Source organism: Miscanthus floridulus, chromosome 7, assembly GCF_019320115.1.
Source record: "Miscanthus floridulus cultivar M001 chromosome 7, ASM1932011v1, whole genome shotgun sequence".
In the NCBI taxonomy this organism is placed as follows: domain Eukaryota; kingdom Viridiplantae; phylum Streptophyta; class Magnoliopsida; order Poales; family Poaceae; genus Miscanthus; species Miscanthus floridulus.
The window spans coordinates 86,154,257-86,179,782 of record NC_089586.1 but is presented as its reverse complement, the minus strand read 5'-3'; the positions used below and the strand labels follow the sequence as shown (position 1 = coordinate 86,179,782).

Below are 25,526 nucleotides of genomic sequence, written 5' to 3'. Positions count from 1 at the left end.
CGGCGTGCTCAGCGGCCAAACTTGTGATTGAGATTAATGCGTAGCGTGTGCGACACACTATGGCAGTGGTAGCGCGTCGTGCACTGATAATTTTGCAAGGTGATTAGCAAGCGAAGTAAAGGCGGGATAATTAGAACAACGAGAGATGACAGCGGCGCGCCACGAGGTTGATGAAGATATAAATCTTGCCAAGTGGTATGCTAATAATTAGTGAATGACAATGACTTATCATTTGACTTTGTGGCTATGGAGCTCTCACGTGGAGAGAGATGACGTGCTGGAAGGACAACTTGGACAAGGAATAAATTAGAGCTCAATTTGAGAATTAGTACAATAAAATTTAATTTCTCATTTACCACATGCAATAATACATAAACATGATGCTCATGACATGGTTTAGTATTTTGATTAAGGCGTAACACCGAGGGTGTTACATTCATCACCACTACTATCATTATCATTTGATACCTTGCGTTCACCCTTAGCCATAAGGCATAGGTGTGTAGAGGATGATGGCGGTGGTGGCGGTGAAGATGATGAGTCAATAGCAATGGCGGCCACCTTCTCGTTGTCACTATCATCATCGGATGATTCACTAGATGAATCAATATCCGTGAGCCAATCACCGATGATGTAAGCCTTTCCACTCTTCTTCTTATTCTTGTGGAAGTCCTTCTTGCCATCTCTCTTCTTGTATGGCTTGTTCTTTTTCTTCTCATCTTCATCTTCATTGCTTGAGTCATCTTTCTTGCCCTTGTTCTTGTTCTTGAACTTGTCTTTCTTGGGCTTTGTGCATTGGTGAGCTAGATGACCAAGTTCTCCACAATTGTAGCAATCCATCTCATAGATTGGCTTCCTTCTAGAACTAGTGAAGAACTTCTTCTTCTTGCCATCAAACTTGATGCCACTCTTGTTGAGCTTCTTTAGCATCTTGGCGGTTTTCTTCACCATGAGAGCAAGACTTTCATCATCAACTTCATCATCACTTGATCTCTCATACTCAAGTCTTGCTTTGCCCTTCTCTTGGCTAGCCTTGAATGCTAAGTCTTTTTCTTTCTTCTTTATAGACGATGAGCCATCTTGAGGTGTGATGTGCATGTACATCTCATGAACATTGATCTTTCCTAAGTTTTGTGTCGGTGTAGCGGTGGAAAGATCATCTTGATGTAGCACGGTCACAATATGCCCATATTTGTCAATGGGAAGGACACTCAAGATCTTTCTTACAACATCGGATGGTTGCATTTGAGTGAGTCCAAGCCCATTGACTTTCTCTACAAGAACATTCAAACGTGAATACATTTCATTAGCACATTCTTTAGGAAGCATTTCAAAAGAGTTAAGCCTTTTCATGACAAGATAATAGCATTCCTCACGCTCACTCTTTGTTCCCTCATGGAGCGCACAAACGTCCGATCATAGTGCATGGGCGTCTTTGTGGTTCCTCACCCGGTTGAACACATCTTTACAAAAGGCCTCTAAATATAATGTTTCTAGACTTTGTATTCCATTTTTCATAGTTCAACTCATCACCTTGTGGGTGTGTGGCATCTCGAGGTTTTGGGAAACCTTGTGAGGCGGCTCTAAGAATTCCAACATCTAGGGCTTCTAGGTACGCCTCCATGCGAATTTTCCAATATGGAAAATCATCCCCCTCAAAGATAGGAGGAGGCTCATCCCTGTGAGACATCTTTCACTAGACGGTTAAGCCTAAATATGTGAGCACGAGGCTCTGATACAAATTGAAAGGATCAAAATGCCCAAGAGGGGAGTGAATTTGGCTAATTCTAAATTTCTTTACAATAATTAAATCCTATGGTTAGCCCAATTAACCCCTTGTGCCTAGAAAGTGTTTCTAATTATTCTACCGCACAAAAGACTTGCAGCATAAGTTTCAATCCTACTCTACCATGGCAATTCTATGAATGTAAAGACAAGAATTGAATTGCTCAAAGTAAATACTCAAAGTAAATGCTCAAAGTAAATAGAGAAGAAGGAACGCGGCAATGTTTTGCCGAGGTATCGGAGAGTCGCCCCTCCCCACTAGTCCTTGTTGGAGCGCCCGCGCAAGGGTGTAGCTCCCCCTTGATCCGTGCAAGGATCAAGTGCTCTCTACGGGATGATTCTTCGACACTCCGTCGCGGTGAATCACCCACAACCGCTCACAACTTGAGTTGGGTCATCCACAAGCTCTCCGGATGATCACCAAGCTCTCAATCACCACCAAGCCGTCTAGGTGATGGCGATCACCAAGAGTAACAAGCACAAACTCTCACTTGACCACGACAAGCCTCATGAGAAGGGTGTATGCACACTTTGCTACTCTTGATCTCACTAATGAGGGCTCTCTTTGGGATTCTCAAATCTCAATCACCTCACTAGGACCTTGCTCTTCTTGGCACTCTCTAAGGTGTTTATCTGTTGTTGGAATGAGCAAAAGTACCCCCACACACGTGTGGAGGTTGTATTTATAACACCGGCTGAAAAACAAACCGTTATGTGCCTCTGCGGGATGACTGGATGCTCCGATCATGTTGACCGGACGCTCCGGTCAGTAAACCCTGAACTCAATGGCCAGCGTCCGATCATGATTTTCCCTCTCTGAAACCTTATTGGAGTCGACCGGACGCTGGCTCTCAGCGTCCGGTCACTTCACCTTTCAGCGTTCGGTCGCACCAGACGTTTTTCACCTTGGTCAAATGAACTGACCGGACTCTGCACCAGCGTCCGGTCAGTATTTGGCCCTCCATTCACTTCCAACTCTCGATCATAAGTGAATGAAGTTTGCTACATTGGATCTAAGGGCTGTTTTGGAGCTACCTAGTGCTAGTTTTAACAAGTGTGCACCACACCTAACTCACTAGACTCACCTAGGTCAAGCTACCCGTCCATACCCCCCTTAATAGTATGGCCAAAGGAAAAACAAAGTCCTAAACTACTCTAAGCGTCTCTCCAACTTCAATCGACACTTAGAACTAGTCCATCTTTAACCTTGTCGTCCATCCTTTGAAAACCGAAACGATTTCCATCGTAGGGGCATGACCATCATGATTGTCCAATCGATCTCTATTACCATGACCTAACTAAATTGTCTCTGCAAAACACACGTTAGTCATAGTAATCTTGTATTGTCATTAATCACCGAAACATAACTAGGGGCCTAGATGCTTTCACTAAGTATTAACATGAACATCTCATGCTTATGTCTTTTAAAATTTTTGCCCTAGTGGAAGCAAGGTTGGATGGACTATTCAATGAAACGCCTAGCGCGCTCATCAGAAGCGTGTCGTTTGTACGGTTAAACTCTTCTTAATTATAATGATACGTAAATCTTTTGTCTATTCGAGAGAAAAAAAAAGAAAAAAAAGACCATGATTAGTTGGGACAATTGCTCCCAAGAGAGAGGAGCTGGCCGGATCGGAACAAGCAATAGAGGAGGTACATAGCGATGTGCTATCATCAGTACCTGACCCATTTGCGCCCTTGGCCACCAACCTCAGGGAGCACAAAATCTTTGTTGAACAATGCAATGCAAAAGCTAGCACCGCCGGTTTTCATGCTCGCGCCAGCCGCCAGCAATGAAGCACAGGCGAACCCATAGTTTTTCATGTCTTTTCTTGGTCGAATAAAATCGCATTTTCCCCAACCATTTCACTATTTTAACATCGTTGCATGCAGAAATGGATGTTATATAGGCAGCGTGCTTCCTGGCCGCTGACTTGTAGTACTATCTATCATCAGCCATCACACCATGGGTGTGCGTGTGCTCTGAAACACGGTTGCCAGTTTCCACTGCCGCAGCGCGTTGGCGGCAATTAATGCAAGGTCAAGTCATGAACTAGAAAACGAATCACATGTGGTGCGGGCTAACAACTCCCAGACAGAGTTTGCCCTCACCGGAGTACAAGTGCTGCTACCAGTATCACTTTACACCCAGTCAGGCACCCACCACCCACCAGGACAAGCAATTGCTGAGCTCTCCAGTGTCTCTTGCATTGCCCCCGCACATCAATCACCCTAGACGGCACTTCGTTCAATTCCAGGCCATATCAAACGGACATTGTACAACCAGGCCATACCAAACAGACACTATACAATCTTACAAACGTGTCAGAACACAAACAATATTGTAAGCGCCGACATTTGCCGTACTAGGCGAACACGGTAGAGCCTACCAGGTGTGTCTGAACATAAACAGTGTTGTGGCCACCTACAACCGTCTCGTACCCGACAGCGTGGGCAACAAGACTAGGGAGCACACGTATACACTCTCTCTCCCTCTTTCTCTGACTTGTAAGGCCACCCCCTTCAACTATAAAAGCGGATGAGCTCTCTCCTAAAAGCCTCTCTGGCTCTCGAAAGAAAAAAAAAGGCTAGATGATTCGAGCACTCAACGGCCTGAGAACTCGAACAGATCAATAGTTCTAGAGCTCGAAAGTTACATAGAGCATACATTCCAATACTTAGCGCACATTAGATCACCCGTCACTCTTTCCCATTCAGTTTAAAGTCCGACCAGGCCTCTAACACCCCCCTTCTTATTCCTATTCGTTTGTAACCACACAACAAACTTCGAGTATCTGGGCTCAGGAATAAAGTCACCGACCGACTGAAACTGGACATAGGGCACGTTGCCTGAACCAGTATAAATCCTGTGTCATTGAGTGCTAGGCCACATCCGATCACAACGCACATCAAAACTACAAATATTTACTTGTTGGTCACTTTTCGCACCGACACTACCTCTAGCCATAGTGTGTGGTCGGCAACGCCGGTGAGCGGTCAGCTCACCTGTGCGGGAGATCCCAGGGCCAACAATTGTGCCTGAATAATGACTCCCCAAAGTACGTTTTGACACAAGTAAGGTCATTTAGACTTGGCCATGCCTACAAATAGTGAAGCCAGAAAAAAAAACTAATGATACTAATTATGAAATATATTGAACTGATTCATAAAATGATACCAATTATACATTACAAATATTAATACTTCTTATATATATTTGATCAAATTAAGTTAAAAATATGTAACTTCGTAGAAAGTGAGAATAACATTTATTTTAAGACACAGGAGTAAGACCCAGTCATCCATCGATATACACTACGGGAAAACCGGCCTTTCCCGAGAGCCTAAATAGTTGCCGAGCGCAAAACAAAGGGCTCTCAGCAAAGAACTGATTTGCCGAGAGCACCTCTCGACAAAGTAAAACTCTGGGCAAAGGTTAACTTTGCTGAGAGCACGGCTCACGGCAAACAAAAATGCTCGGCAAACTTGTCCTTTGCCGAGAGCTACGCTCTCAGCAAATAAGAACTCACGGCAAACATAACATTTGCCGAGAGCCGGCCTCTCGGCAAAGAAGTCCGCACGGCAATAGGCTTCCAGCGGTATTTAGGCTTACGGCGTTAATTATTTGCCGAGAGCCGCTCTCGGCAAAGTGACCCATTTGCCGAGAGCCATGTATGGCTCTCGGCAAAGGGTGCTTATTATTTCATGTGTTTCTCTTCTCCTCGCTTTTGTCCAAAAATATTATTATTTTTTTATTTTGGGCGCTCTAAACTTTTTTCTCTATACACATACTATAGGTTCTACTCAATATTAAAATTTTGTGTATTTTTGTAATTATTTGCTATATCTATTTAATTAATTGCATTTCAAGCAATTTTTTAATCACGGGTAAAAATTAAAATTTGAACGACGAGTGATTTAAACACGGGAAATAATTAAGTATAAATCGATATTCATGCTATTTATGCATTATTGAGGCCAAATAACATCTTGTTGATGTTTTTTTCACCTTTTATTTTACGAATCGAATACCACGAAAATGTCGCCGAACGATTTAAAAATTCTTAAAAAACAGAAATGAAGTCGGAAAATTGTGATATTTGCAATAAAGTCATGGTACAACACTTGGAGGCCGTGGTAAAAATTTGAAAAAGTTTCGCGCAAGCGGTGGCGTCTGATTCTTACAATCTGAAACATCTCCGAATATGTTTCATAGAGTTGAGAAGGATCCATTAGGATTTTCAAACAATGTCACGCGTGAATTAGGTTTTGGACTTCCAAACTTTTTCTATAGTCATTAGAAAGCATAAATTGTAACACGGCAAAATTTCGTAATTTTTGGGAGCCGTTTGCTATTTTTTAATTCTTTTTTACAAATTATTTGCCGAGAGCATATGGGTTTTGCTCTCGGCAAAGAACCTTTGCCGAGAGCTCTCTGGTTAGCTCTCGGCTCTGATTTCTTTTTTTTACCTGGCCTGCATCAAGGGTTTGCCGAGCACCCCTAGAAGCTCTCGGCAAAGAGTTATTTTTTTGCTGCTGCAGTTATTTAAATAAGAAATAAATAATTTTTTCAAAAAAAAATGTTTGCCGAGAGCCGGATCGGCCTGGCTCTCGACAAAGGCGGGATGTTTGCCGAGAGCCGCCGTGATCTGGCTCTCGGCAAAGTGGGCCTCCAGGTCTTACCCAATGCGCCCGCGACACAAAGGCTATCCAACCGCCACCGGCCCGCGCTCACTGCTGCCCGCCGCCACCGCGCCCACGCTCACTGCTGCTCGCCGCCGCCGCCCGTGGAGCTCGCCGCCGCCGCCCGTGCAGCTCGCTGCCGCCCCGCCCGCGCCGTCCAGCCGCCGCAGAACGCCCGCCCCACCGTCCGGCCGCCGCAGCAGGCCTCGCCTGGCCGCGCGCCGCTAGCTGGCCGTGGCCGCTCGCCCGCCCGGCAGTGCCGCGCTGACCGCCCGGCCGGCAGCAGGCCTCGCCCGGTCGCCCGCCGCTGGCTGGCCGCGGCCGCCTGCCCGCCTGGCCCACGCTCGCACGCCCGCCCGGCAGCACCGCGCCCGCCCGCCCGGCCGACAGCCGGCAGCCCCTCCCCGCCCCGGCCACACCGCAACGCCTCCCTGTGATTCGCGCCCCGGCCGCGCCCGCCCTCCCCAGCCGCGTCCGCCCGCCCGCGCCCTAGCCGCATCCCCCCGGCCACCGCAGCCCCGCCCCCGCCGGCGTCTGCCCGTCTCCGCTCTACGTGCCCGGCGCCCTAGGTATTGCAATCTTGTATTTCTTGGTAGTGGTAGTGGTAGTGGTAGTGGTGGGGTGGTGGTGGAGTGGTGGTGGATTGGTGGAGTGGTGGCGGTGGTGCTGGGGTGGTGGAGGTCATGGTGGTGGTGTTGGGGTGGTGTTGAAGTGGTGGTGGAGGTTTCGGCGGAGGTTTCGGCGGTGGTGTGCCGATGGCGTTTCGACGTTTGGGATTGTCGATCGTTGTTTATGTTGGAATTGTATATGTGCATGCCGGCCATCGTGCCGTTGAGATATATATGCTTGCTGGCCATCATGTCGTTTGTTTCTTGCAGGTTTTGGAGACCTCACCCTGCAGGGGAGGTGCTGCCGAAATTTTGAATTGATGGTCTTGTGTCCTTTTGATTTTCAGAGAAGATCCCGTCGGAGGCTAGCCGGAGTACCTCGTCTTCCTTGACGTTGCGGGTCTGCCCGCACCGCGTTGCCTCGCCACTGCACCGACCCGCCACGGCCCCGCTAGCCTGACTTCACCGCCACCTAAGGTATAACCACTATTTCTTTGTCCTAGGCATGTATCTCCACGTAACCCAGTTAGGCGTCTCCCGTTCAAAAGAGATAGGGTTACAAATATGCAGATCTTTGCATATCTATAACCGTATTTGTTTTGAATTGTCCACGTTTTTTTGGACAGCCCGAGGATGCGTAGATGGTGTTAGTTTCCATGGTCTGCTCCGATCCGAGACAGAGTTTCGACAGTACCTTCCTGTTGTTCTCCGGATACACAATCTCCCTGTCCGGACGTGTATTTGGAGAACAGCGGGGAGGTGCTGCCGAATTTCTGTCTCGGATAGGACTAGACCATGGGAACTAACCCCATCTATGCATCCTCGGGTGGGATTAGGACCTATCCTTACCTATTAGATGGTAGGAACGACGTGTAGATGCAAGTCCATGGTCATATTTATTACTTGGTGATATATATGTTAGAGGATGGATGACCGTGAGTGGATGTACTCGGGCCGTCGGAGCACCCGTGAGATTACCAGAGAATGGGTCGTCAGGACCGAGGCTTTCATCGAGCAAGCATTTGACCAGGCTCCCGGAGCGGTTGCCGTTTTTTGTCCTTGCACCAACTGTAAGAACAGAAAGAGGCAGACAAAGGAGGTGATGACTTCACATCTTGCTAGGAATGGATTTACAAAAAACTATACCCAGTGGACCCACCACGGTGAAGCTGATCGTGTGAGAGAGGAGGTGGTGAGACCACGTGTCGAGGATTATAATGCTGATGCCGGGGTAGCAGATTGGTTAGATGACTTTCACGAAGCACACTTTGCTGAAGGACGTAGGCAGGAGGAGGAGCCGGAGGCAAGCGCAAAGGCGTATTACGACATGTTGTCTGCGGCAGGAAAACCCCTTCATGGCCACACACAGATTTCAAAGCTTGATGGCATTTCACACTTAATGGCCTTAAAGTCCCAGTTCAACCTCAGTCGAGAGAACTTTGATGAAATGTTGACAGTTATTGGCTCCATCCTTCCGGCTGGTCACCTTTTGCCACAGAACATGTACGAATCGCAGAAGGTCCTTCGTGCACTTAAGATGCCGTATGAGCAGATACATGCTTGTCCGAAGGGCTGCGTCCTCTTTAGAAAAGCACACGCGGATGCAAAGTATTGTCCAAAGTGTAAATCCTCTAGGTATCTGGAGGTAGACTCTGGTGATGGTGAGAAGAGGCAGAGTCCGTACCCCGTGAAAATCCTATGGTACCTTCCATTCATACCGAGGATCCAACGGCTATTCATGACAGAGGAGTCCGCGAAACAGATGACATGGCACAAAAATGGAAAAAGATACAGTCCTGAGAAGATGGTGCATCTAGCCGATGGTGAAGCATGGCATCACTTTGATAACATTCATCGTAACAAAGCTGGAGAGGCACGTAATGTGCGTGTTGCACTGGCAACAGATGGGTTCAATCCTTATGGAATGATGGCTGCCCCATACACTTGTTGGCCTGTGTTTGTTATCCCCCTCAATCTTCCTCCTGGCGTCTCCTTCCAACGACAGAATATGTTCTTGTCGTTGATAATTCCAGAACACCCTGGGAATAACATGGGTGTGTTCATGGAGCCTTTCTTCGATGAACTGGTCCATGCTTGGGACCATGGTGTATGGACATACGATCGAGCTACAAAGACAAACTTCAACATGCATGTTTGGTATCAATACTCTATGCATGACTTCCTAGCATATGGGATATTCAGCGCTTGGTGTGTTCACGGGAAGTTTCCATGCCCGACGTGCAAGGCAGCTCTACAGTTCAATTGGCTGCCGAAGGGCGGCAAATATTCCGCGTTCGACAAACATCGACAATTCCTCCCTGCTCATCATCCATTTAGAGCAGACATCAAGAACTTTACTAAAGGTGTCATGGTTACAGACCCCGCACCACAGATGATGACTGGTGCCGAGGTTCATGATCAGATAGATGCTCTCCGGATCAATGAAACAGATGGTAGGTTCGTGGGATATGGTGAGGAGCATATGTGGACTCATAAGTCGCCCTTGATGATGCTCCCCTATTATAACGACCTTCTTCTTCCACACAACATTGATGTAATGCACACTGAGAAGAATGTTGCCGAGGCTCTTTGGGCAACGATCATGGACATTAAGGATAAGACGAAGGATAATGTAAAGGCGAGACTGGATCTGGCAACGATATGTGATAGACCAAACCAACACATGCAACCTCCTAGAAGCGGCAAGAAATGGACCAGGCCTAAGGCCGATTACAGATTGAAACCGGAACAAAAGAGAGAAGTATTAGAATGGTTCAAAACATTAATGTTCCCTGATGGGTATGCAGCGAATCTGAGGAGGGGAGTGAACTTATCTACCTTACGGATCAACGGCCTGAAGAGTCATGACTATCACATATGGATTGACTATCAACGGTCTGAGATTGGGTAGCTTGAATTGTTCTTATATCTGTCAATGTACTTGATGTCGTACAGGTGCCTCCTGGCTGGTGCGCCAATAAAACGCGGGCCTGGAAGATGATGGTCGACAGGTGGGTGAGTGCCGATTGGGTGGATAACCACACCGTCCTCCGGGAACGGCGTTTGCTGATGCTAGGTGTATCACACCACCAGGGCAACCTTAACATCCACGAATACGGGGCAAGATGGGTACGTGACTTGGTGTAGCTTCAATTATTCTTTCAGACGCTTATTCCTGCATGATTTGTAACTGTCTTGTTGTTTTTGTCGTAGTTGGCTGCACATCAAAACCAGCCATGCGGAGAGCTCAAGTCATGGGTTCTGGCCCACAAGGGTAAGGCGACAGACGAAATCGACTGGAACCCGGATGACCCAGCCGAGTCCTTCACCAACGAGAGCATCCCCGAGCGCATCAGTCAGTACACCGAGGCGGCAAGGACGGTCCATGGGGCAGACTGGGATCCGCACACCGCGGACATTGACGGCGACATCGTCATGAGGGTGGGAGGAGGCAAGAAGCATGGGCGGTACCTCATCGGCAACAGCACGCTCGACCCGCACAGCACTCCCACTCTCTCACAGGCCCGGGCAAGCAGCACGAGCGGTAGCGTGCCCATACGCCCAAGGCAGGACACTTCGACGCATCGTGTGGCAGCACTACAGGTTATTTCTGTTTTATTCGTCGTTCTTTGGTTTTACATTCCTCGAAACTGCTTGTAACAATGCGGTGAAAAATTACAGGCCCAGGTGCTTGCGCTCCAGGAGCATAAGGCAAGGATGGAGGAAGAGCGACAGAGGGAGCGGGAGGCCGAGCGACAGAGGATGGAGGCCGAGCGACAAAGGTTGGAGGCCGAGCGGACGAGGTTTGATGCCTTGGCTCAGTACGTGGCAAGTCTTGGCGTCACGATGGGTCTTCCAGCGCCACCAGAGCTGTTCGCTCCTCCACCGCCTTACCCATACCCACCTTACCCATCCGTGAGTTCAACTTCTCTAACAAAAGCTCTTTACTGTGCATGTCGGCCATCGTGCCGTTGATATGTGATGGGAGGCCTTCGTGCCGTTCATATATATGTGTGCCGGCCATCTCGCCGTTGATATGTGGTGGACGGCCATCGTGCCGTTGGTTTTCTTGCAGGTTTTGGAAACCCCACCGTGCAGGGGAGGTGCTGCCGAAATTTTGATGTGTCTAGGCTTAGGTTTCAATTTTATACCTAGTTCTGCAAATATTGACTTGTGTACTCTTAGATTACAATTATATGCCTTAGTATTACTATAATTACTCATTTTTCTTCTCCTTTGTGCAGAATCAATCGGCGGGTTCGAATGAGGGGCCTCAGCAGCCGCTGTCGGGAGGGTCGTGGCACGCGCCGTATCCACCACTTCCGCCGCATCAGCAGCCGTCGGGAGCGTCGGGGTACCAGCAGTATCCACCGCCGCAGCAGCAGCAGCCGCCGGAGGGAGGGTCGAGGGACTGGGATGCTTGGGGGTGAGCTTGTTGCTCTTCATAATGTATTGTCGTGCACTTTGTGAGATGAACTGTTGGATTTGAGATGTTAAGATGGATTATGTGAGACATGTGATGTGGATGGCATATTTGTTAAATATGTGATATTTGTGATATATATGATGTGTTATATTTGTGAAATATGTGATGTTGAAGCTGGAAATATAAACAAAAATAAAAAAAATGCTCTCTGGACTCTTTGCCGAGAGCTAATATTTGCCGAGAGCCCAACTAACTGGGATCTCGGCAAAGAGTAAGATTTGCCGAGCACCTAACTCTCGGCAAATATGACTCTTTGCCGAGAGCATATTCTAGGGCTCTCAGCAAAGCTTTCCTTTGCGGAGAGCTGGCTCTCGGCAAACCTTTCCTTTGCCGAGCGCTGGCTCTCAGCAAAGAAGTTTTTTTTTAAACCACCTCAGCCCCATAATCTATTTTATTTTTTTTTTTTAAATTCTTTGCCGAGAGTTGCTCTCGGCAAAGAAGTGTATGGGACGACCGTTACGGGCGGGTTGCCGTTACAGCGGTGATATTTTGCCGAGAGTTAGGTTTTGCTGAGAGTTTTTATTTTGCTCTCGGCAAAGAGTTTGCCGAGAGGGGCTTTCGGCAAATAAACCTTTGCCGGGAGACCTTTTGCCGACCGCTCTTTGCCGAGAGCAGCTCTCGGCAAATGATCTGCCGAGAGTGAAATCCTCTTTGCCGAGAGCTTCGGGCTCTCGGCAAAGGAGGGGAATCCGGTTGTGATATAATAAATACTCCACGGCACGGGACATTGCTAGCAGGACATGAAACTCTTGCTCCCCCCACTTCGTCTCTTTCTCCAACAACCTACAGCTCTCACAAGAAATATATCCCCAATTCGATCAAGGACCTTCACACAGCTCAGAGCCTCAGCAAAATGAAGGTACACATGCCATAGCCTCCTTGATTGTTTGCAGCTGCAGCACGTAGTAGTGTTTTATTACTAGCTTCGTTCCAATAAAGTTTCAGATGAAAGCCTGAATTATTATATTATATTAATGTCGTCGGCGCATGTCCTGGACCTTGGTGCAGCAAAAGATCGTGATCAAGGTGCAGATGAGCTGCGACAAGTGCCGGTCCAAGGCCATGGCGGTGGTGGCGGCCACGGGCGGCGTCGACTCCGTGGCGCTCGACGGCGAAGGCAGGGACAAGGTCGTCGTCGTGGGCGAGGGCGTCGACTCCGTCAAGCTCACCAGCGCGCTGCGCAAGAAGGTGGGGCCCGCGCACCTGCTGCAGGTCGGCGAGGCCAAGAAGGACGACAAGAAGCCGCCGGCCACCGTCGTGCCCGCGTACCCGCCGCCGCACTCGGTCACCGTCGTCTACGACCACCCTGCCGGCTACTCGTGGTACGGCTACCAGCCGCAGCAAGACACCACCAGCTGCTCCATAATGTAGAGACAGACGACAGACCATGCATACGTATGTACGGTCGTCGTACGGATAGTATTTATTGGAGTAAATATTCTAAGTTCGTTTTTTTAGTTTGCAGCACTACTCTTAGATTTGTATACGGCTGGACTGTGCAACTCCTGGTTTTCCTTTCACTGGGTTGAAGTGGACACCATATTTTAGAAATGTAATATGAAGTCCTAGGAATTTTTATGAGAGAAACAATCACACGTAATACTCTAAATTATACTATCAAACATGTTCGTGCACAACGGTAGAATGTACAGTTTATTGTATCGTGCTCATGCCAATAATAATAAACAAGTACTGCTGATTTTTGTTGAATTTAATTGGGCTTGGTCCTACCTTAAATCAAATAAATTTCAAGACCCATAATAAATGCTTGTGCAATAAAGGATTAATCTCGTATGAGAAATAGACATGAGACTGACTCAACTTAAATAATTAAATGCCTATTGTGTGGACTTATTGTGAGTTTAAAAAAAGATGAAAAGCGGGCCACATGCCTGCACACGTGCCGCAACAGACCGGGCTCAGATGAGTAGGGCATGATATGAGTGGAGGCATGGAGGGACGTCGACAAAGGTTTTGCAAGCCCAAACTCAAAATGAGAAGGGTGAAAGTGAGAGATGACAAACCAAAGAAATAAAAAACTCAAAATTAGAACGGTAAGAGTGATGGATGATGAACCAAGGAAAGAAAAACTTAAGATGAGAAGGGTGAAAGAGGGAGGATGACGAATCAAGAAAGATAATAAGAGTGTGGAATATGGACGGACATCTGAGAGTGTGATAGAAGAAAGAATTTTCCTTCTTTAATATTAACTGAAGAGGAGAGTGAGAGTGAGGAAATGACGCACCAAAAAATTGAAAAGCTCAAAATGGGAAGGGTGAGAGTGGGGAATGATGACAAGAAACAAAAGACGTGTGAGTGTTGGACAGACAGAGGAGAGAGTGAGACGGAAGAAAGAAATTTCCTTTTTTACTACTTTATTATCCTTTCCAAATTGCAAGTCTGTTCTATATATCTAGATACATATAGTATAGGTCTAGACAACAAAAATCAAAATGACTTACAATTTGAGTGGAAGGTATATATATATATATATATATATATATATATATATATATATATATATATATATATATATATATATATATATATATATATATGTGTGTGTGTGTGTGTGTGTGTGTGTGTGTGTGTGTGTGTGTGTGTGTGTGTGTGTGTGTGTGTGTGTGTGGATCCGGAAAGCTCGGGTTCTAGATGACTAAGACAAAGGTCCAAAACTTCAATGGTCCCTGTCTGATTGGAATTTGGAAATCCGAGAACAATTGGAGCAAGTTAACAAGTGGAGCCCAGTTTAATAAACAACCTACATCCAGGAAACACTTGAAGCACGACAGGACCTGCGATGTTTGAAAGAAATAGACAACCTACATCCAGAGAAGACAGATGATGGACGCCATTACTTAAGTCCTGCCAGCTACACTCTTAGCAAAGAAGAGAAGGAAAGCATGTTTGAATGCCTAGCAAGCATCAAGGTACCATCTGGATTCTCCTCGAATATAAAGGGTATAATAAATATGCCAGAGAAGAAATTCCTAAACTTAAAGTCCCATGACTGCCACGTGCTCATGACGTAATTGCTTCCAGTTGCATTAAGAGGAATTCTACCTCCAAATGTACGTCTAGCCACCGTGAAGCTATGTGCATTCCTCAATGCAATTTCTCATAAGGCAATCAATCCAATGGATCTAGCTAAACTACAGAATGATGTGGTTCAATGTCTTGTCAGCTTTGAGTTGGTGTTCCCTCCTTCCTTCTTTAATATCATGACACACCTCCTAGTTCACCTGGTCAAGGAGATTAGCATTCTCAGTCCTGTATTCCTGCACAACATGTTCCCCTTTGAGAGGTTCATGGGAGTTAATATGTTCACAACCGTGCTCGGCCAGAAGGAAGTATCGCCAAGGGCTATGGAACAGAGTAGGTCATTGAGTTTTGTGTTGACTTTATTCCCGACCTTGACCCGGTTGGTGTTTCTGAATCACGACACGAGGGGAGACTAAGTGGAAAGGGGACACTAGGGAAGAAAACATATATTGGTACGCAGGACAATTATTTTAATAAAGCACACTACACAGTTCTGCAAAACTCCTTCTTGGTGGATCCGTATATCGAGACACATAAAGAGTTGCTCCGATCCGAGTATATCAGCACATGGAAACTTTCAGTGACTGGTTGCGAAAAGAATGTCAGGGTGATGAGAGTATTGATGAGCAACTGTATTTGTTGGCTAGGCAGCCATCGTGGCATATCCTCACATACAAAGGGTACGAGATAAATGGAAATATATTTTACACAGTAGCCCAAGATAAAACGAGCACCAACCAAAACAGTGGTGTCCGCATAGATGCCACCGACCCAAATGGAAATAAGCAAACATATTATGGCCGCATAGAGGAGATATGGGAACTAAACTATGCACCTACTTTTAAGGCACCTTTGTTCAAGTGCCAATGGGTAAAGGCGACTGGAGGCGGGGTAGCAGTCGACAACTAGTATGGAATGACAACCGTTGACCTCAACAATATTAGGTACAAAGACGAACCATTCGTCCTTGCCAAGGATGTGAATCAGGTGTTTTATGTCAAGGACATGTCTACAAAACCGAAGAGAGGGAAAAACAACAACGACCCAATCTATGAGCCAAAGCGCCACATAATTCTTTCAGGGAAAAGAAACATCATCGGAATTGAAGACAAGTCAGACATATCAGAAGATTATGAAAAGGATGACCGAATTCCACCCTTCACAGTGAACAAAGACCCAAGCATCTAGCTAACTGATGAGGACACTACATGGTTACGACGCGATCATAACCAAGGGATATACGTTAAGAAGAAGTTCACTACTGTGCCCGCTTGATATATTCAGTGATGTATTAGACCTATTATGTAATAATTGTGACTTTAGATTTTTTTTGTTGTGTTTTCATATTTTCTACGGTTTAAATGAATTTTCTGCTAGACGGTGGATTTCCCGTGGAGAATGTGTGATGAAAAACCAAATGATCAACGTTAATAAGATGTGAAAACTAATTTCCTGTCGAAAAGCAATAGATTTAATGATTTTAATTAAGTAGTATATTTTTTCATGGTGCAAATTGTAATTATTATTTACACTATGTCAAATATTCATACAGTAAAACAAAAGAGTTTAGGTTACAATTTTTTGTTGTGTATAATAATGCAAAACCAAGTCCAGGATTTTTTTATAATTTTTTTGGTAATATTTATTTATTAGGCAATTAATAACTCTATGCATTTTTATATAAAAGAATTATATAAAAAAGGAAAAAACTTATGGAAACCGGAGAAAGCCAACTACAGACCACCTTTACTCCCGGGCCTAAAATGCCCTTTACTCCCGGGCCGTGGCTACACCCGGGACTAAAGGTGGGCTGCGTTTTCGCAGCCCGCCAAAATGACCTTTACTCCCGGGCCATGGCTACACCCGAGACTAAAGATCAGATCTTTAGTCCCGGTTCTAATCATCACCCGGGACTAAAGGTGGGCTACGTTTTCGCAGCCCGCCAAAATGACCTTTACTCCCGGGCCGTGGATACACCCGGGACTAAAGATCATACCTTTAGTTCTTGTTCTAATCATCACCCGGGACTAAAGGGTCTTTAGTCCCGGTTCGTAGCGGCAACCGGGACTAAAGGTCTCCCTTTATAAAACCTCTCTGTCTTCGCCAAGCCTCATCTTCTCCACCAGATCGATCCAGCAGCGCCGCCGCCCCCAGGCCACCCTAGCCTCTCCTCACGCGCGCATGCTATCACCGGCCGGCCAGCGCACGCCTCACGTCGTCCTCGTCCCCGGCCCACCTCACCCCCAAGCAGTCTTCTCCAAGATCCGCAGTAGGCCACAGCTACGGCACGTCTCCAGGTTTGGCCCCGGTCTCCCTCTTCCTCTGCACTTCCCTTGATGATGCCATAGTTAGTGTTCCGACGACGATGGAGATCGCCGGGCTAGGTTGGGGCGGGGCGCCCATGGCCTTGGCGGGATTTATAGATACCTGGTGGAGAATAATATTGAGATATGTCATGGTGGGGTTCATATTTGGAAGATGCGTATTACTGAATTTGTTAGAGGGCTTTTGTATTGCATAAATATGACTACATTCTGTTGTGCAATTTGAAACTAACAAGAGGTGGTCGAGTCGGGGAAGCTAAAACATGTGTCATGTCTGTTGTCTGATTGTCTTTCTCATGATGTGTGTAGGTCAATAGAATCGGTATTAGTGATCAGCGGCGAGATGATCAGTGCTGTGCATGATAGTTGTGTGTGTTGCTATTGATAGGAGGTAGCATGCTCAAGTGTAGAAGGGGCAAGGGCCAAGGGGCTTGTTCTGTCATCACAAGAGGGAGGACGATGGTTAGCAGTGTGTGTTTGTGAACCTACGTATATTGGCCTTGGCGGCGGCGGGAGCGGGTGGGAAGAAGGAGGCCACCGCCATGGCCACGGAGCTCCTGCATGACAAATCCTTTAATTAAAAGCTCTACTAGATGATCATGTTTATTAGAATTATGATTTTATACATTTGTACATACTTGTTGGAAATGAGCTTTTATATGAATCTAGAATCTGGGCAGGAGCTAACTTTGATCTGGTAGGAGTTATGGCTGATATCATGAGCTTTTGCAATTTCTACAAGTCATAAAAAAGATGCTTCTGTATGAATCTAGAATCTATGCATGATATTTGAAGTTTGGATTGGAACCTGAGTGGCATTTTAGTAAAGTCTAAGTCTCTAACATGTTTTTTTGCTGCAGGAGCTAGACCTCGCGTTTGACACCTTGGATGTGAGCCACCACCGCCACCATATATAATCCATTTATGATGGATTAATTGATCTAACCTTTAGTAATCGGATGGATGCGTGTGCCGATCCCTCGTGTCGGCAATCTTGTAATGCGATTTTGCGCTGAGCCATCGAGCTCAGTGGAGCACGGGTGTGCCCGGTGTCTCGTCGTTTCCTCCTTTTTGCGCGGTAGCTTATGACGACTAGTTAGAAAATTGTAGAAAATACGTACTAGTTGAACTTGCGGACCGTGTTCAGCTCGGCGAGCATGTTCTCTGCCGAGCAGTAACGGACGTCAAGGAGGAGCTTTGATTCTACGTGGGAGAGCGGCAACGGTCGTGGAAGACCATGTTCCCTTCCTCATAGAATCGGAGCTCTTCCGTGGCCAAGTACGGTGCCGTCCGGTGGAGAAATGCTCGCTGAGATGATCACGTAAGCAAGGTCAACTAGTACGGATGGTTATTTATTCACACGTCCCGATATCGTCGCAGTAGTCTGTCAAACACCGTACCCAAACGTAGTATATATATAAATATAAATGATAATCGATTGTTATGTGTGTACACTCCCATTCTTCTGTTAATTTGCGGAAATATCATGTGAATTACTTACCTGCCGCAGTAAAAGACGAGAACACAATGACCATGACCACGGCCATGAAAAATGCCAACGACACAACACTAGCAACTTTCTCGGCAAGCAGAGTAGTGTTAAACGCTCTGGAAACCTTTAAACTTTGTCAGTTAAGATTTCCCCTTCAAACAAGCTAGGCACTTAAAAAAGGCTTATGCTAGATTCTATCACTAGTACAGATACAGAAATGATTTTTACAAATGTTACTATCCTTGAGGTGGCACGTCTTGTAGGAGTTCATTTTATAGATATAGTTTTTATTTTTTATAGATATATCTGGTGGTGTAAAAGCTACATGGATGCCCCGAGAGACAACATGGATGAAGAAATGATGAATATTATCAACACCGGCACTTAATTTGCCAATGGTGACCAGCAGGATGTAGATGACGGGAGTCAATACCTGGCTCTTGAAGATAACTAAGAAAATATTGTGCAAGAAAATACAGGCGAGGTATATATATTTATATATATATTTGAATATTATATATATATATATATATATATATATATATGAATATCTATCATCTATTATATGTAGCCCTCTAGATCGATGACAACAATGGCGAAAAGCAAAAAAATTCGAGGCCCAAAAAAGCCATTGGAGGGGCGCTACATAATATCGGAATTCAATATCGAGACAGGCGAACCACTTGGTCCACACGCAAGAAAATTCATGCAACACTATGGGTGCCTTATAAGGGACAGACTTCCGATCAGTGCCCATGAATGGAAGCAAAAGATCAACGAGCCTCATGTTAGTTTTATCTCTGATCTTGATAAGAATTTAATTTGGGATGATATTCTTCAATATTTCACGTTGCAAGCGGATGATTATGATGCTATCAACGATGATGAATTGAATGAACTAGTTTGAAATTGGGCTATGAAGAAGATGGCCACACAATTTCAGACTTGGAAGAAATCCCTATATACGAAATATGTCAAGAAGAACGTAACGCCCAATTTCAATACTAGTGGCCCGCTCGTGAAGTTGAGGCCCTACTGGAATGATTTTGTACAGTATAAGACATCGAAAGAGGGTGAGGAATGGGTGAGAAGGAATCAAGAGAATGCCCGACAGAAGGTATACCACCATGGCATGGGATCTAGTGGCTACGTGACTGCCATTCCCAAGTGGGAAAAATGGAAGTGGAGATTCTTGCCAAGGGTATCATACCAGAAACACTCAATTGGCCCAAACGCGCGAAGAATTGGTTTTTCGCTCATGGGGAAAGACTGAACCTAGAGACCGGGAAGCTGGTTCATGGCTCAAAACTCGAAAGAGCAACACAAAGATTATCTTATGCTCTACAAGCTAAAACTATTGGTGCGTTCAGGCCCAATAGAGAGAAGGATGAACTAACGTATGCCCTTGGGACCGCTGAACACAGTGGCCGAACGAGAGGTTTAGGACAGAATATTTCTTGGGAGCATGGTTTCCCTGACGACAGAGATACCTACAGAAGCTGGCAGAGAAGGAAGGATGAGGATGCAACGCGAATCAGCAAGTTGGAGGAATTGGTTCGTGAGTCACTGGAGGCGTTGCTTCAAGCACAGGAGCGCGAAAAAGACATGCAAGCTAGAATGTAGGACGAAATCATAAAGCAAGTGCAAATAGCAATGAGTGCCCAGAGGCAAGCATTAGATCCAGGAATGAACATTAATATTAGCCCCCTGATCAGTTAAAAAGCAGTTGCGCTTCCACAGAGTTGCCAAATCAAGATGACACAATGCTACGTTTCCCCGTGGATGACATCACTGCACTGTTTACATCATGTGAGCTACATATTCCAAAAGAGAATGCCACAATCATGGTGGCTCTCGGTGTTTTTCTCCTCCAGATCCTACCAAGACACCAAGAATCCATAGGGCAATAATACCACATGGATATGTTAGCGTCTTAGTTGATAGAGTTAACAAAGGTTTTAGTGACCTACCTCTTGACATTCCAAGAGGTGATGGGGAGAAGACTCTAGGAGAAGCAGAGAAAACATTCATACTATGGCGCAAGCGCTACATCATTATTCACGGGGTCTCTAGTCCACCGCCGCTTCCTCAACTGCCAGACAATAGGTGCGGACAAAAGTGAACAAAACAATTTTTTTCACAAACTTTCTATTACATGCATGATTAATAATAACAATTTCTTATACCTAATTATTCTTTTTTGTAATCACACAGCAGGGCCTCCGCCAACCTAAGTCCAATTATTCAATCTCCAGATCATCATCGTGCTCTGGGCAATCAGGTGGCAACACCGCCACCGCCGCCACCTCCAAGGAGGTCTCCAATGCCTCCAACGGTTGCCCCGCCTCCCTTGATGACTAAGAGGAAGCCAGCTCCTAAGAGGTCTGCCCCGCAAACAAAGTCGTTGTCCCACCAGCCGGCAAAGAAGAAAGCCTCATCTAATCCAGTTATTCCCCAAAAACTGTCTTTCGAGAAAAGTAAAAAGGAATTAAAAGCTGCAGTAAAAAAAGATGTGGATAGTTTTTTCGAAAAAGTAAAAAAGCAACGAGAAGAGAGGGAGAACCCAGAGAAATCATACTTCTACCTACCTCCAGATCTTCTAAGAAAGAAGTTGGACCAGAAAAAGCGGGAATCTCAAAAGACCCGGCCAAAATCGGACTACGACCGCTCTCTCACCAAGTCATTTGAGGCGGCGCAGAAAAAGACTAGGCCAGGGAAAGGTGTTGCACAACTCGAACAACAATCACAACAATCAGTCCCCCCTCTTGTCGTTCGTAATGAATATGGTTCGAACTTAGACTTAGACATCGATTTTGAGGAGCTGGCTCGGTTTTAGGAGGAAACTAGTTTGGACCTTGCCCAAGTGCTTGCTGAAGGACCATCTGCTCCAAAAGTGGATCCTTGGAAGAAATTTGAATATGGAAAGAGTCTATACAACCCTGAGGCCTTAGTTGAACTGGGTACGCAAATGTACCTGCTAAACAAGTGGTACATGGCGGCGTGTGAACGGGGAGAGGCCTTTGTTACTGTCAGAGTTAGAAACCAACATTACTTCCGTGGCGATGATGTTATATATGTCGAGTTTAAAGAATTACACCAACTATGCCACCTGGACTCTCTCGACAAAAGTCTCATTAGCTGCTATTGTCTGTAAGTGTGATTATTTTCTATTATTAAAGTGTGTATATATAAAGCTACATGTATATATATATATATACATTATATATCCTCACACTATATTTTTATATATACAGATATGAGATGACAGAACTCAGAAAGAGAAAGGATAATGATGTTGGTTTCGTTGTGTAGGAATACGAGGTAGGCTACGCTAGCACAAAAATTATTTCTACCGCGTAAAACAGGAACACTGTTGTTATAGATCATGGGATTACCACTAGACGCATAGATGCGGAAGTTGATGAGGCGCGTCGGGGCAGTGTAGTCGATCACCGCGTCAAAGTAGAGTAGTCGATCATTGCCTCCACGTCAAACGTTCAGCAGTGTCCTCCTCGTGCAGCGGCTCGTCCAAGTGTTGTAGATGCAACACCTCCAAAGTATCCACACGTGCAGGGAGGAAGCGTCGCAAGCCAGACTGCTAGATCCGTGAGTGCAACTCGGTGAGGGCTTGGGATATGAACAGCTGCTGGGTGTGGAAGATGGAGCAGCAACTGCTGCGCCAAAAGGGTCCAAAACCAAAGCCGCCCCCACCCCTCAATATATAGAGGTCCCTGACAGGCCTCTAGGTCCGAGGCCCATTAGTACTTCTAAACTTGGTCCAATTCGGATCAGATCCTCATTGGGCTTCCAACCCCTTAAGTGTGCGACCCTATAGGTTCACATACGTATAGACATGACATGAGTACTTCTACTCGGCCAATAGTTGGTAGCGGCCTCTAGCAAGACATGCCAACTCCTATACGCACACGAAGATCATATCAGACGAACCATCACAACATCATGTACATGCTATTCCCTTTGCCTCACGATATTTGGTCTAGCTCCAAGCTGACCTCTCTTTCTCGATCCTGTGATTCAAAATTCCTTTCTAGGTTAACTCTAACCTCACGTAGCATGGCCATGCATTTCCGGATTCGATCACTCGAGGGGCCCAGAGATATCTCTCTCAAGTAGAGAGGGGCAAATTCCATCTTGACTGATCATGCCTCACATCATGCTTCCTGACAAACCCGAAAGCTACCTTTATAACTACCCAGTTACAGAGTAGCGTTTGACAGCCCCTAAGTAAGTCAATTCACATCTTGAGTGCATGCAACAATCTCAGGTCTAAGGACAAAGCGTACACGTTGTGTAAAGAGAACTATGTAACTATATCTCGTGTTGGGTCAGTCCTAGCACATGTCTGTACATGTGCCCACATTATTAGTTTGACATCTTCATGTCCATGACTTATGAAACATAGTCATCAGCTAATACATGTACTAGTCTAATATTCATGTGTGTCCTCACATGAACTCCGACTAGGGACAACTTTAGAATAACCATACAAGTAAAGAGTTTCACATACAATTCACATAATTGCAAATCAATTCAAGTAGCCTTTAATGGATATTCAAGGAACACAATATGAAACATGGATACAATGGAATATCATCATCTCTATGATTGCCTCTAGGGCATATCTCCAACACGTTGATCCAAATGTCGTATTCAAACACCCTAATCCCCCGCCTCAATGGAAAGCTGAACTCGAGAAAAATCTCATGAGGTTCTTAGTGAACCAACAAAACAAGGACATACTCTTCCCCTACAACTTCAAGTGAGTGTTAAATAATTAATGTCGATCATATGGACATTTGTTCAATTATTTGCTTACTAGCTAAGCTATCTCCCATATATATACATATATGTTGACTCTAGTTAATGTCGATCATATTTGTGTATAAAAACATATGCAGCAATCACTAGATATTGATGGTCATCGATATGGCCAATAGTCGGTTGAGAATCTTAGACTCGTTAAGAAAAGAGCAAACAGAGTACCAAGACATGATAGATATTATCCAAGGGTAATATGGTCTCTCTAGCAACTATATATACCCCGATCTCTTAACTGCAACAATTATTAAAGACCAAATTAATGTTTTATTTTTTTGAAGCACAGTGTTTGGAAAAGTTTCATTGAGAATCACCACATGAAACATTGCAAAGTGCCACTGGATGTAATCGCACACAAAGTAAGTACTATCTATATTTATATATATATATATAATTCAATTAACACCGTGCATGCTTTCAATTCATCGGATCTTTTTTCTCATAAAAGTGGGTTCTGAGGCAAGAACAAGGGAACAACTACTGCGGATACTATATTTGCGAGTTTATCGAGGCGTACACAAAAAGAACTCCTGAAGAGATCCTCAAAGTATGTTATATAAATATATTCATATATTCACAATTTCTTTTGTTGCTCATATATATAAGTAATCAAGTGACCAACACATATATATATATATATATTAATACTTTTTCTTTAACTTTTATTGAAGACTCTATGGTTGAAGGAAAAAGTCATACGACGTGACCAACTGAAAGCAATTCAAGAGACCATAGCAGGATTTCTTAATGACCAGGTCCTCAACCCCGCCGGCGAGTTCTACAATGACGTCAACGAAACATGGAAGCCAAACTAGATGGAGTGATTTTGTTATCCCAAGGATATGATAAAATATACAATGCAACCCTTATTTGTAATATATATATATACACACACACATACATACATATTATATGTACATAAAATAACGTACAATATATGTATATGCATGTAATATATACTTTAGTTTGTACAAAATGTTCGAACATTATAAACGTGTAGAATACGTATATTATTAGCAGCGTAGAATGCGTATTCGAAAACATATTCGAAAACCAAAACAAATCATCAATTGAAAATAGAAAAAAAAAGAAAAAAAGGAAACCTTTAGTCCCAGTTGGTAATACCAACCGGGACTAAAGGGCCGCCCCACGTGGCCAGGCCGAAAGGCCTTTTAGTCCCGGTTGGTCCCGGGCGCGAAACCAGGACTAAATGAGGGGACCTTTAGTCCCAATTTTGTACTCCCGGTTCTAAAATCGGGACTGAAGACGGTTGAGAACCGGAAGTACAGCCCGTTTCTCCGCTTGTTGGGTTCCTGTTGGATGTCTTGGTGGCGACGATGCATGTGAAACGTGGGAATTGCATGTGGCAGTGAACCCGTCAACCACGTTCGATCGGGAGTGGACAACAGTACGGCAGGTGTGGCACTCTAGCCCTGTAGTGCAGCCAGTCACTGAGTGCAGCAGTGCGAACGACCATCTCGTGTTGACCACCCAAGCCCGTCTTCCAAGTTCCTACTGAAGCAGCTCTGGAAAGCTCCAAAAATCATTGTGAACCCTGATTAGTGTTGGAATATATGCATGGCCTTGGCCTCATAAAGATATTTTAATTACTCCAAATAAATCTCAAAGGGTTATTTGTATGTGCATACAAGGGTAGTTTGGGAAACATTAATTCCACTTTGTTTTTTTTCTGAAACATTAATTCCACTTTGTTAGTTGAAGTGGAGGTACAGTTGTCATACTTACGTAAGGAAGTCATATCCACTTCTCCAAATCAAGCGTAGAGAGAGAAGGAAAGCCTACACGCGTATTTGCTCACCGGGCTGGTGCGGGGCGCCTGCTCGTGGATGGTCCGCTGAAATTCGATCCGTGGCGTTGTGGGAGAGCTTTCAGTTTTCGATTACTTGGCCTTTAAGTTTGAAAACCTAATTGATAAACAACCTACCAGCCATCGCTGGAAACAGTTCTATTCGAGTTAGGGTCTTACATCTTTTCCCCTACCACGTTGTCGTCGTAGTCTCTCCATCTTGAGCAGGTACACAAGCTACACAAGCAATCGGAAGAGCATGTCTCTGCAACCACTCGTCCTTGTGTGATCCTGCACCGGGGAGGATGAATAAGGTTTTTGGGAAGTGCCTTCGCGCGACTGGCCCCGACCTCCATGACGACTTGTCTCTTCCATCCAATTTTGTAACTGCCGCGTACCGTCATCTCTACTGTGGCTGTTTCAACCCGTCTTCGCCAACTTCGTCAACAGTATCGTCGCT

At 45.3% G+C, this 25,526-nt stretch overlaps 1 protein-coding gene across 1 annotated transcript; it reads left to right on the top strand.

The window, feature by feature from the left end:
* Positions 1-12,357: 12,357 nt before the first annotated feature.
* LOC136463673 (heavy metal-associated isoprenylated plant protein 47-like) lies at positions 12,358-13,092 on the top strand. Its single transcript, XM_066462647.1, has 2 exons — positions 12,358-12,421; positions 12,571-13,092. Exons 1-2 carry the CDS (start codon positions 12,416-12,418, stop codon positions 12,931-12,933), a joined length of 369 nt encoding a protein of 122 aa, XP_066318744.1. The 5' UTR covers positions 12,358-12,415; the 3' UTR covers positions 12,934-13,092.
* Positions 13,093-25,526: the final 12,434 nt, after the last annotated feature.